The following is a 16,156-nucleotide window of genomic DNA, read 5'->3' on the forward strand; positions in this document are numbered from 1 at the left end:
GGGGGATGGGGGAGAGGAATATTGCTGTGTGCTGCTGGAGTCAGGGGGTTACCATGGTGATGGGGGAAAGATGGAAAGGGATGGGAGACAGGCTGCACACACACACACACACACACACACACAGATACACATATATACACATATACATAGACACACTTACGCACAATGCAAATTGACATTTTCACCGACTGATTGAATAACATGATAAGCATCAAATCTCCTTTTAATTTAAACCTTCCTTCCTGTTGTCTCAGGGTGGGGGAGGCGGAGGGGAGGGACGGGGGAGGAGGGAGATAAAGAGAGAGGCTCTCTGAGTTGAGTGGAAATAAAGAAATGCGATCTGCCTCCTGGGAGTGGTGTAACTCTGAGACAGAGTCGTGGCTTCTTAGATAGAGGACACACAGACGAGATAGCGGGCGATTCAAAGGACAGTTTTTAAATATTATTAACATCTTAAATTTGACATCTTACACCTCAGATTTGAGGACATTTCTAGGAATTTGGACATTTCTCAGATTTTAGGACATATGTAGGATTTTGGGACTTTTCTAGGATTTTGGGCATATCTAAACTTTTAGGACATTTCTTAGATTCTTGGCATGTTTCTAGAAATTTTGGAAGTTTCGAGGACTGTACACATTTCTAGCGTTGCAGTTATGTTTGGAGGATTTGAGGACATAACGGGCTTAGTGAGGAACTCTGTTGATCCTCAGCTGGCACTTCGATGCTGCTTTATGCACATTAAAATCACTGATCCACAGTATCTCTTGAAGGATATAACGAGGATTTCAAACTCACTCAGGAGTATAAACAGGTTAAAAAATGATGCTTAGAGGTGAAAGCCTAACTTTACAGATCACAGTGTAAGAGTGCACCCCCACATCGGCTGAAGAGATTGAAGACGATCAAATTAAGAGGAAACTTTTCCTGTATTCAACCAGCAAGTAGAAAAAAGCTAATATAAAGCTTAATTGTTGTGGGACGGGACAGTGTTTTCGCCTCTTTTGCTCCTCACCTGCAGGCAACTAAAACTCACTCAAACCAGAAACCCAGATGTTTTTGTCTTTTACTTTGTGGAGGTTGTTGTGCGTATGTTGTCAAATTGGTGACGATGTTTCCTTCATTTGCTCGGTTTATTTGTGTTATCTTGTGTTGTCACTTGTATTTTTAAGTTGCAGTGCTTTGAGCTTTCAGGTCACCGTGTATCTCAAAAATACCTCTATCTGAGAAACTGTGTCTAAAACGATCACCTGTGCGCACCTTTTTTTTCGGGCCGGTCCTCTCGAGATGGAGAGCAGCCGCCGGGTGTGACCTCACACCTTGAAGATCAAGAGGATGAGGTTATTATGTCGAGAGCCTGAATCAAAGCGCGGTAACTTCTTCTACCTGCCGGCGGGGATTAGGTGTGATGCGAGTGGCTGCCGGGAGTCGTGGCTCGCGGTGGATTGGCAGCAGCCGTGAAGAGTCTGAGCAGGCGAGCCAGACGAGCCTCTGGGTGGTGGCGAGTGTGCGTGGGTGGGTGGATGTGGTGGGCTCAGGAGAGGCTGTGTGTAGGCGGGTGGATCACTACGTGTGTGTGTGTGTGTGTGTGTGTGTGTGTGTGTGTGTGATGATGGTGTCAGTGGTGAAAACATTTCATCAGAGCCTTTCTACATAATGAAGGGTAATTTACTGTTTAAGCTGGTTGTTGCCTCGGGCCTCGCTAAGTTTGACAGCCACGTTATCAAGACGAGTCAACAATCAATCAAAATATTTTCATTTATTTTAAAAACCTAGAAATACTTTACAGCTGCTGCATCTGTGTATTAACAATTTATCAAATTAATATGTGTATGGTAAATTATTTGAAGATTTATCACCCAACTTTGCAGTTTCCCTCCAGCACAGTTACCAGAAGAAAATGTTGGCTTTGTGTCTTTATGCAAACCACAAATACACAACATTTGTACATTTCATACGTGTCATATTAATGTTTCTAAAGTGACATAGTTTATGAATTGATTTAGTCACTGGGAGATGTGATACCTGCCAAGCTGCAGACGACTGTTCGATACTAACAATAAAATGGCTTGTGTTTGAGAGTCATCACTGTGTTTCCAGCAGCTTTTTGGGCACCAAATTAGGTGTTTTTCTGCCAAAGATAGCGCCACAAAAAGCAATTGTGGTTTATTGAGACATTGCTGCATTTCCAGCAGGGATTGTGGCACCAAAACTTGGCATTTTAAGCCAAAATATGATATGCTTTTTGTGCTTAAACTTTACCACGTTTCGGGTTTCAAAGTATGAGCTATATCATAACGGGCAAATGTGATGTATCTGTGGTTTGCAGAAACATGCAAAGCCAACATTTTCTCTGCAAAATGGGTTTGTCCAGCAGGCAGCTGACTTCATCCAAAAAAAAGCTGCTAAACCCGCTTTACTCTGCCTCCTCAGCAGCAAACAGCACACAGACACAGCTGGTAAACATAGTGGAGCATTTAACAGCTAAGAAGACAGATATTTCCTCAGGAAGATGGTGGAGACCAAAATCAGAGCTAAAAGAGAGAGAATATTGATGGTGGCCAGAAAAAACAAGGTTTTTTTGTCTGCTGGTGGTATAATTTAAAAGTTGGTAGCATGACATTGATGTGTTTATAGCTCAGCTTCCCTAAAGCGACCAAAAAATCAGCAGATTTGTGCTTTAATGTCATTTTTATATTGCCTTATTCAGATTCAGTTAAAAAAAGCATGAAGTGATAGTGTAGCATGGAGTGTAGCATGTTGTGATTTGTGTTTATGATAGCTGTTAAAAATCAGCTGGTAACCGTCACTCTGTGACAACAAACACATTGCTATCAGTGTCAGCCAATATTTCACAACAGATACATCCCAAATTTTGACTTACAGGAGCAGAAAACAGAATGAAACGAGAGAAGACGAAGCAGAGAGTCAGTCTCTCCCTGATTCTGCTGGTCAGCAGTGTTTAAATGGTTAACTGAGCCCGTCACACGTGTGATATATGATCAGTTCATGTATTGATTGACATTAAACTAGCTGGGACGCTCTCCTCTGGTAGCCCTCTGAAACCTGGATTTGAAATCCGTTTTCTTTTGCACAAGCTTTTTACGATTTTGAAAGCTGAGCAAATTTGAAATTGGTTTGATTTATTTTAAAATATGGGGAAAAGACCAACTTGGCAAGAGATGTCCCAAAAATTTTTTTAAAAATTAGTAAAAATGGCAAGATAATAAGCTAGAAATTAGGGGGGGAAAAAAGGAGGTGGGTGAGGAAAATATTTCTTTAAAAACTAGGGAAGAATTTCCAGAAAACAATAATCATAGTTACTATAATTAAATAAATAAATAAATACATGCACATATATTTTTAAAATAACTATCTGTATTTTTTGGGATCATTTTCCTTTTTTGTTTTTGCTTATTTCTAAAGTAATTTTCTCGTTTTGTTTTGTTTTATTATGAATTTCCTACTTATTTTTATGTCTTGTCAAGTAGCTCATTGCCTTCTCTTGATGATTTTGAAAGAAATTAAACCGAATCGCTCAGGTTCCAAAGGGTTAACAGGGCTGCGGCTTAGCAGCTTTATTCTGAGTTCATCACTAATAATGTGGATGATTTCATGTTTTAATCCGGACCGTGTTAATATGGTTAGATTAGATTAATCAATTACTGACCAGTAAGAGGATTACATCATTTAAACCATCTTCTCTAATATGACCTGTTTCTATTTCATCTTTCACTTTTTTTTTTTTAACTATTACTAGGATTTTCGGGCATTTCTAGAATTTTTGTTTCTAGTATTGTAGGACATTTTAAAGATTTTAGGGTATTTCTCAGATTTTTAGGACTTTTTAGCATTTTAAGATGCTTCTAAGAATTAGGTCATTTTTAGGATTTTTGGACATTTCTAGAATTTTCAGACTTTTCTAATATTTTAGGATGTTTCTAGGATTTAAGGGTATTTCTTGGATTAAGACTTTTTGGGATTTTAGGATGTTTTTACTGTAATTCATAATATTGTTATTGGGTATTGTCATTTGGGTTTCTGACCTCTCCGTCACCCTGTTTTTTGCTTGTTTTTTTCCATATTCTGTTTGAATTCATTAGTTGTTGCTTTTCTTTCTCCCTGTTTGCGCGGCTCTCTCCTCTTTGTCGTCTGTGTGAAGGCAGTGATGGATTTATGGCCGTGGGTCCTGTTTATGCCGCCCTGAGCGCTCCGTTACACTGTGGCCCCTCGCAGCTGGTGCCACTCGCCCCTCAGCTAAATCTAATAGACCCCATCCGGGCCAGGAAGCCACCCAGCGCGGCGGCTGCTGTTTATCCAGCAACATACCGTCACTAATGACTGATTAATGCGCTCCTATGCAGTCGCTTCGTTTGTCGTGTGGAGAGAGGCGAATCAGAAACAAACACATGATACTGTGTGTGCAGCAGTGTGTGTGTGTGTGTGTGTGTGTGTGTGTGTGTGTGTGTGTGTGTGTGTGTGTGTGCGTGCGTGTGTGTGTTTGGTTGGAGGAAGGGCAATCCAGAGGTGGCCAAACAATGTCACGCCAAATAAGAGCTGATTTGAATGTGAAAGGCGTCGGAGTGTGCTGTGGGACCGGCGGGGGAGAGCGTCTCCGGCATCCCATCTGAAAGGCAAACAGACAGAAACGGCACAGCGTATAATTTAATGCTGTGACAGTGAGACACAGACATATCTGTACACTGAAGAGTGACGTCATCAAAGGACAGAAAGTAAATCAGCATCTTCTGATAATCAATAATTGTCTTTTTTGAAGTACGGATACCAAACATTTTCAGAATCAGCATCTCGGTTGTGCCGATTTGCTGCTTTGCTTTGTCTTGTGTGATTTTAAATTGAATATTTTTGGATTTTGGACTACTGGTCGGACAAAATAAGCCGTTTAAAGACTTCACTGTGATTTATTCTTCAAAACAAAAATCGCCAGGGTAATGGTTAATGAAAATACTTGTTAGTTGCAGCCCTGTTAGATGCATACACCAAGAGTTGGCAGATATTTATGTGATGATATTGACAAATGGGATCTTGTTTTTGGTTAATTTGTTTGCCTGTTTGTCAGCAGGATTACAGAAATAATAACCGCATTTAAACTGACTGTTCAAGGCGGGATCATCACGCTGTTACGCTGCCTCGCTGTTCTGTTTATAACATTCGATCGCAGAAAGGAGGGGCAGAGTGGTCTCACCTCTGACCTAAGAACAGGTAGTAACAACACTGTGATAAACAGCTGATAAACTGTGAAAAAATATGGACATTTGTTGGAAATGTCCCAAACGCTCATTTAAAAAAACATTCGCTTTTTAGACCTCCAGCTAAAAAACCCCAGCGTCGGTCACGACGAACAAAGCTGCAAAGGTCCAAAACACTTTTTTAATACCAGTTTTTGTTGCTATTAGCACAGCTGGAAACGCTCTGACCTGTTGTTAAAAAATACTCGCTTTTGTTTCAGCAAACACGGCTGAAAATGTTTCAAACTCTTGTCAAATAATAGCCGCGTTCACACTGCCTGTGTAAAGGCAATCGCGCCGTTCTGTATATAATACCTTATCGCATCGCGACTAATTTAAAGAAGAGTAGCATCTGTAAATGTCTGCAAACTGGGAAAGCTATGAGCTTCAGGAGGTCCTTATCCTCCGAGCAGAGGACGAGATCGGCCGTCATTTAACAGAAACGCACGTGAATGACTGAGATCGACATCTTATGCCTTTGTTATTGTTTATAAAGTGCTGTTGATGCACATGCTCTTTGTCACGCTAGAGGCTCGTGTGTTAAGCGTCACGCCCGTCATGCCTGTTTTGATCGCGGGATGCCGAGAGTATAATATCACAGCGGAGCGGGATGATGCCTCCATTGTTTGGTTCTGTGTAAACATGCGTGTGTGCGGTACTGAAGAGAGACTTCGATGCGGCTCTGTAGCGTCGTCTCTGTGTGATTCATCCTGTGGGGAGCATAAACGTCTGAGCCAGTCTGTTGCTGAGATAAAATCATAAATGTGGTGTGAGAGGAAAAGTCAGAGGATCAGCAAAGTTAGTAACCTTCATCTCTGGGGAACATGAACAAGATTTCAAAGGTTTCCATCACAGATTTTCACAAAATTTGGGTGATATTTTCACAATGTCGATAAAACACAATTGTGAGGTGACTGCGTTTCCACTGAGTGATGTTGTCATTGTCATCCGCTCAACTTTCTCAGTTATGTGAAAAAAAATTGCAGTTTTGCCAAATATGGCTTTTATGAATCACCTGAAATACCACCTCATGTGAGCATAAAAACTTCTTCGTGATAAATGGGAGTTTTTTTCAAAATTGTCATGTTTCCATTAGATGTATTTTATAGTTGCAATTTCACTTTGCACAATTTGAGGGTGAGTTGAAACCTGCATAGTTGTTGAGATAATTCAGTCTGGACCGACCGACATGTCCATCCCTGGAGCCACGCCGCCAGCTCGGCTAAAACTCTCTGCCAGCGATCACAACCGTCAGCAGAACATCACTTGGACAAATCTGCAGCGTCTTAATGAATGGGGGGCTGGATGCTCGTCTCTGTATTACAGCCTTTCTTTTATGGTTGAAGCTGATAAGAGGAGGGAGTTTTCATGTTTAAGCCTCGCCTCGAGCCGTTTCACTACAGACACATCACTGGAGCCAGAGACAGGAGCTGCACTCACAAACGGGACGGCAGAGGACTGAGTAATGACGGAGGAGTAGAGACAAATAGAAAGAAAACAAAGGAAGAGAGGAGGAGACGACAGCGTGCGGCTGCAGGACTGTCAGATGATGTTGGAGGGTCAGAAACCTCCTCGTGTTCATTGAGTTATTCATCTCCTGCCGTCCACAGGGACTCCCAGTCTAGTTAGACCCGGACACAAAGGCAGCTTAACAGACTCTCTCTCTCTGTGTGTGTGTGTGTGTGCGTGTGTGTGTGTGTGTGTGTGTGTGTGTGTGTGTGTGTGTGTGTGTGGAGGTGATGGTGACATAATGATGACATCAGAAGGGTGACTTGTGTCGGGAAAAAAACTGAGTGTCTCTTTACCAGAAGATACTTGGCTGTCTCAAAGTCTGAATGCTGGAAACTGAATATGTTGAAATCACATCTCGTGTTCGGCTGATGAGACATCCGGATGCAATGAGTGCACACAAAAAAAGGTCAAGAAATGAACTGCAAATGTGAAAAAAAGAAAAGAAAAGCAGATTTTAGTTTTCTGCTCAAACAAAATGTCCATTCATACGGTGGACATTCAAGGGTCTTTTTCTAAAAGGCCATAAATCTATTTTTGTTTTTCAGTTTCAATAATCTTAGAGACAAGAATTTAAAAGGATGTTCTAAACACCCCTTTTCCACTGAAATTATGACATGTTCGCAGGATTTTTTAAACACAGGAAAACACACCAAAAAAAGTAGACTGGAGCTGTGTACACGGTTCTGCAGCAGACGAGTACATTTTTCTGTGTGTGGGATTGTCTTTTTTTGGAGTATCACATTTGACGTCACGGACAGGCCAGAAAACAGGTTAGCAAACGTTAGAAAGCAGCATGGAGGCCAGTGAAAGTGTTGATGGTGGCCATTTCTTTTAAATATTTTAGACTTATTCAGTCTCTCTCTCACACTAAGTTTTAAATGATGTTTGAGCGCTGCTTGTGGAAAAACAAACGGTAATTTGTGTTATTGCATCTCGACTGTAAAGAGGCAAAAAATAACGTATCCACCCGAGTGTTGTATATCTGTGGAAGCCGATTGGAAACCTCTCCCACACACAAAACGAGGATGTTAGCAGGTGTTAGTGTTTTCTTTTGTGCAGCGGAGTAATTTCGACCCAGTTCAGGTGACTAACAACATTGTAATAGAGAGCCGGCATTGAAAACTTGGGACGTGGAGTTTATCAGACAGGCAGGAGAGATATAACAAAGACACTGTCGAGGTACATTTTGGGAAATGTAGTATCCAGTGTCACTCTTAAGTTCTCCAATTTATGGTAAAGCGATAATTAAGCACAGGTTGAATGCTCCTTTAAGTTGTGTTTTCTCCTTTACGTCGATTGAGCATTCATTGCTGATACATTATTTAAGTATCGCTGCTATTGAGTGCAAATCTCTTATCTTTTTTATTTGTGTAGCACAACATTTTCACTTTTTGCTGTATTGAAAACAAAACCGAAACGTACCACCGCTGTGTCGTATCGAATCAAACCGTGAGTTTTGTGAATCGCAGAAAAACAAATTAAAAACGGAAATACAATCTTACAATCTTCATTCTCATTATGTCGACATTAACATAATCCAGACAGGGATAGTCTGTTTTATTATAGAAGTATATAAGGATTACACACACACACACATACACACACACACACACACACACACACACAAATACACTCACATGTGTAACTCTGTGGCGCTTTATTAAAATGACATTTGCGATACATATTCATGAGGCCTGATGTGAAGGACATCAGCAGTGGGATCTACGACTCAACACACACACATGCACACGCACACACACACACACACACACACAGATGAAATCACCTATAGGTTGGTCACCCCGCCTTTCAGCATGGTCAGCATATACGTGTGTATGTGTGTGTGTGTGTGTGTGCATGTATGTGTGTGTGTGTGTGTGTGTGTGTGTGTGTGTAGTCGTAAATGTGTAGGATGCAATGAATAATGAATTTAGGTGAATTTAGGTCACGCAGCCAACTGGGAGGGACAAACTGGGAATAGCTCTTTCTTTCTCCTCATCTTCACATGTATCACTGTGTGTGTGTGTGTGTGTGTGTGTGTGTGTGTGTGTGTGTGTGCGTGCGTGCGTGTGTGTGCATGTGTGTGGGGTGTGTCTCTCTGTGCACTGAGGGGGAAGTTTCCCCTCCATCCTCCTCGTCTTTGCGTAATCTCTCCATCCGCTCTTCCCAATTCTTTCCCGCAGATCGGAATCTATCAATGAATTAATTTCTCGCTCTGTCGCGCACTTTAACTCCACCTGCAGCCCCCACCCCTCCGACCGCCGTCTTTACCCTGTGATCCCCGCCCCCTCGATCCTCCTCCCCGCCTCAGGCCTCCCAATAGACCGTCCCACCTGCACCCGCCCCTCCTCCCCTCAGGCCTCCCGGTGGACCGGCCGCTCCACCTGCCCGCCCTCTAAAGCCCCTCAGCTTCTGGGGGACGGCTCGGGACTCTGGAGGAAACTGGTACAGTATGTTTACTGTTACGTGGTACAGAACGGGCACGTGGCTGCCCACGGCGTCTGAACTCTGTAATGACACGCACTTAACTTTGTTTTCAGCAGCTTGAGATTCTGCGAACCGCTCATAAATCCTGACATTTGGCACTTTTAAGAGGAAGAAAGCTCCAGAAAATGACATTAACTTTGTTCTGCGGTCGCTGTCAAACATGTTAACATACAACAGATGCTCCTCTGTTCTTGTTACTCGTCCCAAAATCTCCAAGAAGTCTGTCTGGATTTCTGCTATCAGAACTTTATAACCAGCTCTTCTTAAGGCTGCGATGTGGAACTTTTTCTCTCTTTTTGACTTTTCTGACTTTTTTTTTATCGAGATCATCCACTCCGAAAGCTTGTCTTGAAAGGTTTTTTTTATTTTCCGCCGTAGTTCCAGTCAAACTCTCAGTCGCTGTTTTTGTCGCTGTGGTCTCAGCTCTGTTTTTGTTTGTTTATTTGTTTTCAAAAAAAGACCCAAATGTAAAATATATCAATGAATCTCTCCCACTTTCAGCGTCAAAATAGAGCTTGTTCATCAAAACAAGTACCAGTAGAGGATCCAACACACCCCCAACGGAGCTCTTGGCTAAGCCCCTAATGTCCTAAAATCCTAGAAATCGTAGAAATTTCCCCAAATCCTAGAAACATCCTTAATCATAGAAACACCCTAAAATCTTAAAAATGTCCTGAAATCTCAGAAACATCCTAAAATCCTAGAAACCTCCATTAATCATAGAACTGTTGTAAAATACATGAACTTTCCTAAACTTGTGAAATGTTCAAAGTTCTAGAAAAATCCTAAAATCGTAGAAACGTCCTGAAATTCTAGATACACCTTAAAATCCTTGAAACTTACTAAAAAAAGAGGAAATGTCCGTAAATGCATGAAATGTTCTAAAAACATAGAAATGTCCTGAAATTGTAGAAATGTTCTTTAAAAAATAGGAACATCCTCAATCCTAGAAACGCCCTGAAACCTCGGACAAATCCTGAAATCCAAGAAATGTCCTAAAATTTTCCTAGAAACCTCCTTTAATCATAGAAATGCTGTAAAATGTGTGAACTTTCCTAATCTCTTGAAATGTCCAAAAGTTCTAGAAACATCCTAAAATCATAGAAACGTCCTGAAATTCTAGATACACCTCAAAAGTAGCAGAAATGTCCTAAAATGCATGAAATGTTCTAAAATCCTAGAAATGTCCTGAAATTGAAGAAATGTTCTAAAATCATAGGAACATCCTGAAACCTTCGGAAACATCCGAAAATCTAAGAAACATCCTTAAATAGCAGAAATGTCCAAAAAAGTCCTAGAAACACCCTTAGAAGAAATGTCCCTAAAATCATAGAAACATCCTAAAAAAGAACTGTCCTAAAATCCTAGGCATGTGGTAAAGTCTGGGGTTGCTGTGACTGGCCCCTGGCCTCCTGTCATGTTACAAAAGTGGCCCCACAACAGAGCAGGCCGAGTGTCTCGGGGTTAAAACCTCCACACACACTTTTGTTATAAACTGAACTCCACCCTGAACGATGCTTCACTTTACAGCACAAACAGGATGTCTCCTCCTGCTCGTCTCTCGTCTCTAAATCCTAAATGGACTCTCGTCTCCTCTAATGGCTCCCTGTCTGATTTGATTCAAGAGGCCATAATGCGTTAGCGATGATGAGGAGCGAACAATACGCGGCGTTAAATGTCATTGTGCGCAGTGAAATGCAACTCAGAGGATTCTGTTTGCAGAGGTCAAGTGTCTGAACACACACACACACACACACACACACACACTCCACACGTCTGAGAGACCAGCCGTCATCAAACGTCCGTAGATTAAGACTTAATACATTAATGAGCGCCGGCCCTCCCCCGCTCCTTAACTCGGCGCCGCAGCAGGACGTCCATGAATATTTAAATTAAAGGAAGTGAATTAAAACCACAAACCAGAGTCGGAGCAGAGCATGCTGGGACATTTTCATCAGCCATCACTCATTTTCCACGTGTGTCTGTTACGTTCTCTGCGTGCTTCTTTACATCTGGGGAACCCCCGACTGCAGGTCGTTATCTTTTCCTCATTAATACACACACACACACACACACACACACACACACACGATTTACGTCCTACTGTTATGTTTGGGTCATTTAATTTGTAAATAAGCCTGGCAGGTAACAGCAGCGCCAGGGGCCCGGGGCAGGTGTGTGTGTGTGTGTGTGTGTGTGTGTGTGTGTGTGTGTGTGTGTGTGTGTGTGTGTGTGTGTGTGTGTTTCTGTGTGTGTGTTTAAGTGACCGTGAGGCAGGGCAGATGTGTCTGTGTGTGTGTGTGTGAGTGTGTGAGTGTGAGTGTGTGAGAGAGTCAAGAGTTATAATTGACAATGGGTGAGGACCTGACAACAATAGGAGCTGAAATGGGGGTCATGTATGTTTCCTGTCTGTGTGTGTATGTGTGTGTGTGTGTGTGTGTGTGAGAGAGAGAGAGAGAGACAGAGAGAGAGATGTGTGTGCTGGAGACAGGTTGCGTAATTATTAGATGTATGAGGGGGTCTACATTAGCCAGCTGTCACTCCTTACCCCTCAGCCAGCGTGTGTGTGTGTGTGTGTGTGTGTGTGTGTGTGTGTGCGTGTGCATGTGTGTTTTAAGAGAAGCCCTGGCAGAGGACTCGAGGCGGTTACATTCAGAGATTGATAAGTTATGACACCTCCTGTAATCTCCGCTGCCCTGGTTGTCTGCTCTTGTTTCCAGGACTCGGTCTGGTGTCTGTTCAGTCGCAGACGGACGTGTTTCATTTCTAATTTTCATAACTTCCCATTGTTGCTTTAAAATGGCCAACTGACTCTTAAAGCCTGTCCCCACTGGACAAAACGTCCACTAACATCCGGCCTTTTTATGTAGTCGGAAAGATCCAATCGCCATTCATGTACAGTCTGGCGGTTGACGCACCCCACAGCTCAGCATTACCGTGCTGTATGGAGGAGATGATATCAAAATGTGTTTTAGCCACATAAAAAAAAAAAAAAAAACACCAAAAAATACAGTATCCACCAGTTTTATTTTTTAAATTTTTTTTAATGATCAAAACATTTTTGAAGAAAAAGAATCACCCAAATTTGTCCTTATAAATCAGCCAAATTTTTGGAAGAAATAAATATTTTCTTTCAAAATCATCAAAAATGTTTGTAGAGAAAAAACGAAGAAACAAATGGCAAAAAATATTTAAAGTAAAAAGAAAAAATGCCAAAAGATATTTAAAGTGAAAAGAAAAAATCACTAAGATTTTAAAGTGAAAAAAAATGCCAGAAATTCTTCTGATTCTTCCAAAAATATTTAAAGAAAAAAATCACCAAAATATTTTCTTTAAAAATAATTTAAAATGTTCAAAGAAAAAAAAAAGCCAAAATATTTTCCTTAAAAATTGCCAACAAACAAGAGGATGATGGTGAACAAACACATGAGAACAAATGGCGTTGATACACTCAGTAGAGTCAGCAGCACAAACGCAGCCGGCGGTCCGCCATTGTTGATATTGTTGTAATCATACTCACACGGTTTTATCCAATACGTAAAGTGCAAAGTGCAACCGTGACGTCGCCGTTCTCACAGGATCTGCGCATCGCCGGTTTGTATTTATACTTTAGTGTTTAGATATATTTATTTTATATTAGTACTTGTGTTTAAATTGTATTGATATATTCTACACTTTCCTCCTTCTTTTAAGACTTTTGAATGGGAGCATCTGTAACTAAAGGCAGTTTATTCTCAGGGATCAATAAAGTATTTCTGATTCTGACAGAAGGGATGGCGTTTCCAAAAATTACACTCTGGAAACCGTTTCCAAAAGTCGGCATTTTCAGGCCTCCAAAACACTGTTGTCGTGTGAACCAGACGCCAAACTGCAACGTAAATTTAACGTTTCATGCAAGAAGCGTTGACGTGTAACCGGCTGCTGAGACTCACATTGATTTTTTTTTGGCACGCCTTTTTTTCAAAGTGGCTACATTTTGGTTTTTTTTCATGTCAGCCAGATACTGTAAACTATACACGAGTACCTCACACAGCCTCACCGCACGGATCCACAGCTATCACTTTAATTAAAGTTTCAGCACTTGAACTGCTGTCTGAACTTATCCGCTCACAGATCCTGCACTTTAAACATCGCCGTCATCCTCACGCTCACGTCGACTAGCAGAAAAAAACCTTAAAAAGCAAACAAAAAGAGGATATTGGTAGTAAATTAATGTCATTTCAAGAGAACATGGTTGGTTGAAAAAGCTCCAGCAGAGAGAGAGATCTCTGTTTTTGCTTTGTTTATTCTTCAGAGGATCACCTTGAATTTTTTCTCTCCTGTTTTTATTTGATGAAAGTATTCCCCCTAAATGGAGCCGCAGCCTGATTTCAACGGCTTCAGCGTGCCAGTCAGTTATTTTTAGAGCAACTGTGAGTTTTTTAAAAAGTGCAGAGCGGATTTAAAAAAAGGATTTCACGAGCTTTAAAGTGAGCCCACGGAGGGGCGTGTAATCCCCGCTTCAAGTAAAAGCAAGAAAATGACCAAACTTGGAGGTTTTTGGCCTGCGTGTTGGAGGCGGCGATAAAAAGGAACAAAGGGGGATCCATCTGTGTCTGCTTTCACCCCCAGACTCTCCCTCCTCCCCCTCCTCTCCCTCCTCCCGTCCGACACTCCTGCTGTCACGGGTCAGTGTTCAGTCAGCAGCCGGGGACAAAAGAGAAGATGTTTAGATGAATGGAAATGCAGTCGATGTGGCAGAAACACACACACACACAATCTGTCTTTGTAATGTCATTAGTGGAGAAGATGTTTCCTGCTGCTTTGATCTGATCTTCTGTCTTTATCAGGATGACCTAATGCCTTCGTCTTTAACACACACACGCACACACACACGCACACACACACACACACACGCACACACACACACACACACACACACACACACACACAGGGGCGTCTTTAAAATGAGAAAATATTAAATATAATAATTTTAAACACACACTCTCTCCTGCCTGGAGTTAATTGTGAATTTTTAATTTGTAGGTCAACATGAAGTCACATTTCCCTCCTGGAGTAAATTAATGTTTGTCTTGTTCTGGGATGATTTATGTTTGATGAAATTAATGATGTCTTTTCCTTCTTCTCTTCTCCCTCTCCGTCCCGTGTGCCCTCCCTTCCTCCCCTCTTCGTCCCTCCTTTGTTCTCCTCTCCCTCCTTCTTCCTCACAGTCGGAGCAGGAGCGTCCGTCCTGACGGAGACACACTCAGAGTCTGGCTCCGGACTGTCAAACACACACAACTTAAAACAGTTGTTTACTGGTCTGCGCTCTGCAGAGGGAGCTCCCTGAAGTGTGTGTGTGTCTGATTGGGTGCATACGGTGGGAGTGTGTGTGTGTGTTTTTTTATTTGTTAATGAGTGTGTGGGTGTCTCGCGTCACTTTTCATGGGACATTGAGAGATGTGTGTGTCACAGCGCCGGTGGACGGGCTATAGGGGGCCGTGCACCCCCGCCCTCCCCCTGATCCTGCTCCTCCTCCTCCCTCTGTCCTTCCTCTCCTCCTCGCCTCCGCTCGCTCAGGGAGCCATCCACATCCCCAAAGACTGTGAGTACTCCTGCGTCCTCAGCGTCTCGCTGTCAGTACAGAGCGTCTGTTTCCATTTCACGTGTTCAAAACAATATTCCAAAAATAATCAACATAGAAACACACAAATCTCCTGAGCAAAGTCTTCAGAATGCATTTTTGGCATTATACATCTCTGCAAACCACGGATACCGTAAAACTTCACCTAATAGACCTGGTTTAATTATAGGGGCCAATATATCTGTGTCTGCATTTTATTTTAATTATCACCAATAAAATGAATGAATGAAAAAGTGTACGTGTTAAACTCAGCCAACAGCAGGGCAGAAAAAGTATCAGCATGGGAGGAACTTTTACTTTGTAAAACCTTTTTAAATTAGATATTTTTAATTTACAAATTTTTTTATTTAATTTTTGCTGAACTTATGAAAAAATATATAAATAAATTGCGGGGAACTTGCTGTATATGATGCTGAAAGTTTCAGGTTTGATTAAACATTTGATAAAAGCATTTAAACAAAGTTTTGTGTTGGAGTTTGTTATATTGCCAATATTCTAAATTTTGTCAAATATTTTCATTTTTTATTGTAAATGTTTATCTGATCCAAATATTGGTTATCGGTCTCATTTAGCAGCGATAATCTGTGTCGGTATCGGCTCTGAAAAACCAGTATCAGTCGACCGCTACTCAGCAGGCTGAAGACTGGGACAGACTTTTAATTCCTTTCACATAAAACTTGCTCAGCAAAGATGGAAATACAATCAAATTATTTATTTAACCTTTTGAGACCTGGGCAAGCTGGCTTTATTTTATTCAAAAACATGGGAAGGAAATAATGACCAGCACAAGAAGAACTGACCCAGTCATCAAATTTATAAAAATGTACCAGGAAATTACATATATATATAAAAAATATCCAAACAAACAAAAATAAACCAAAAAAAGAGCAAGTAAAACAAAACAAAAATACAAAGCAAGAAATGATCTGAGATAAAATGCTTAAAAATTGAATTTCTGTAATAATGCTGTAATTAATTATTAATAATTTAACAATATAAATATAGTTCACTTGACATTTTTTCCGAGCTTATTCAAAAATCTTTTTCTTCATTGACTGAGCTCTTTTTTTGCATCTTTCATGTTTATTCTGCCACGTTTGTTGCTGTTATTAAAAGCTGTTTTTATTGTGCCTAACCCTAACCGCGCTTTAAACCAAAGCGTTAAAGTGAAACGCAAAGAAACATTTTCCAAAAACAGGGATGTAACATATCTGTAGTTTGCAGAAACGTATAATGCCAACATTTTTCCTTGTGAGTTGGGTTGCTCTCCCAAATAACTGAACAA

General features: G+C 41.2%; 1 protein-coding gene across 5 annotated transcripts in view; it reads left to right on the forward strand.

The window, feature by feature from the left end:
- Window positions 1–16,156, forward strand: part of LOC121947569 (neural cell adhesion molecule L1.1-like) — a 57,473-nt gene that overhangs the window by 8,843 nt on the left and 32,474 nt on the right. For all 5 annotated transcript variants that reach the window (XM_042492677.2, XM_088081588.1, XM_088081591.1 and 2 more), the window contains exon 2: window positions 14,459–14,832. In XM_042492677.2, coding sequence (XP_042348611.1) covers window positions 14,688–14,832 — 145 coding nt within the window. In that variant the 5' untranslated portion in view covers window positions 14,459–14,687. The remainder of the gene's footprint in view (window positions 1–14,458; window positions 14,833–16,156) is intronic.

Source organism: Plectropomus leopardus, chromosome 9 (assembly GCF_026936395.1).
Source record: "Plectropomus leopardus strain MGB_pleo_1.0 chromosome 9, ASM2693639v1, whole genome shotgun sequence".
Lineage (NCBI taxonomy): Eukaryota > Metazoa > Chordata > Actinopteri > Perciformes > Serranidae > Plectropomus > Plectropomus leopardus.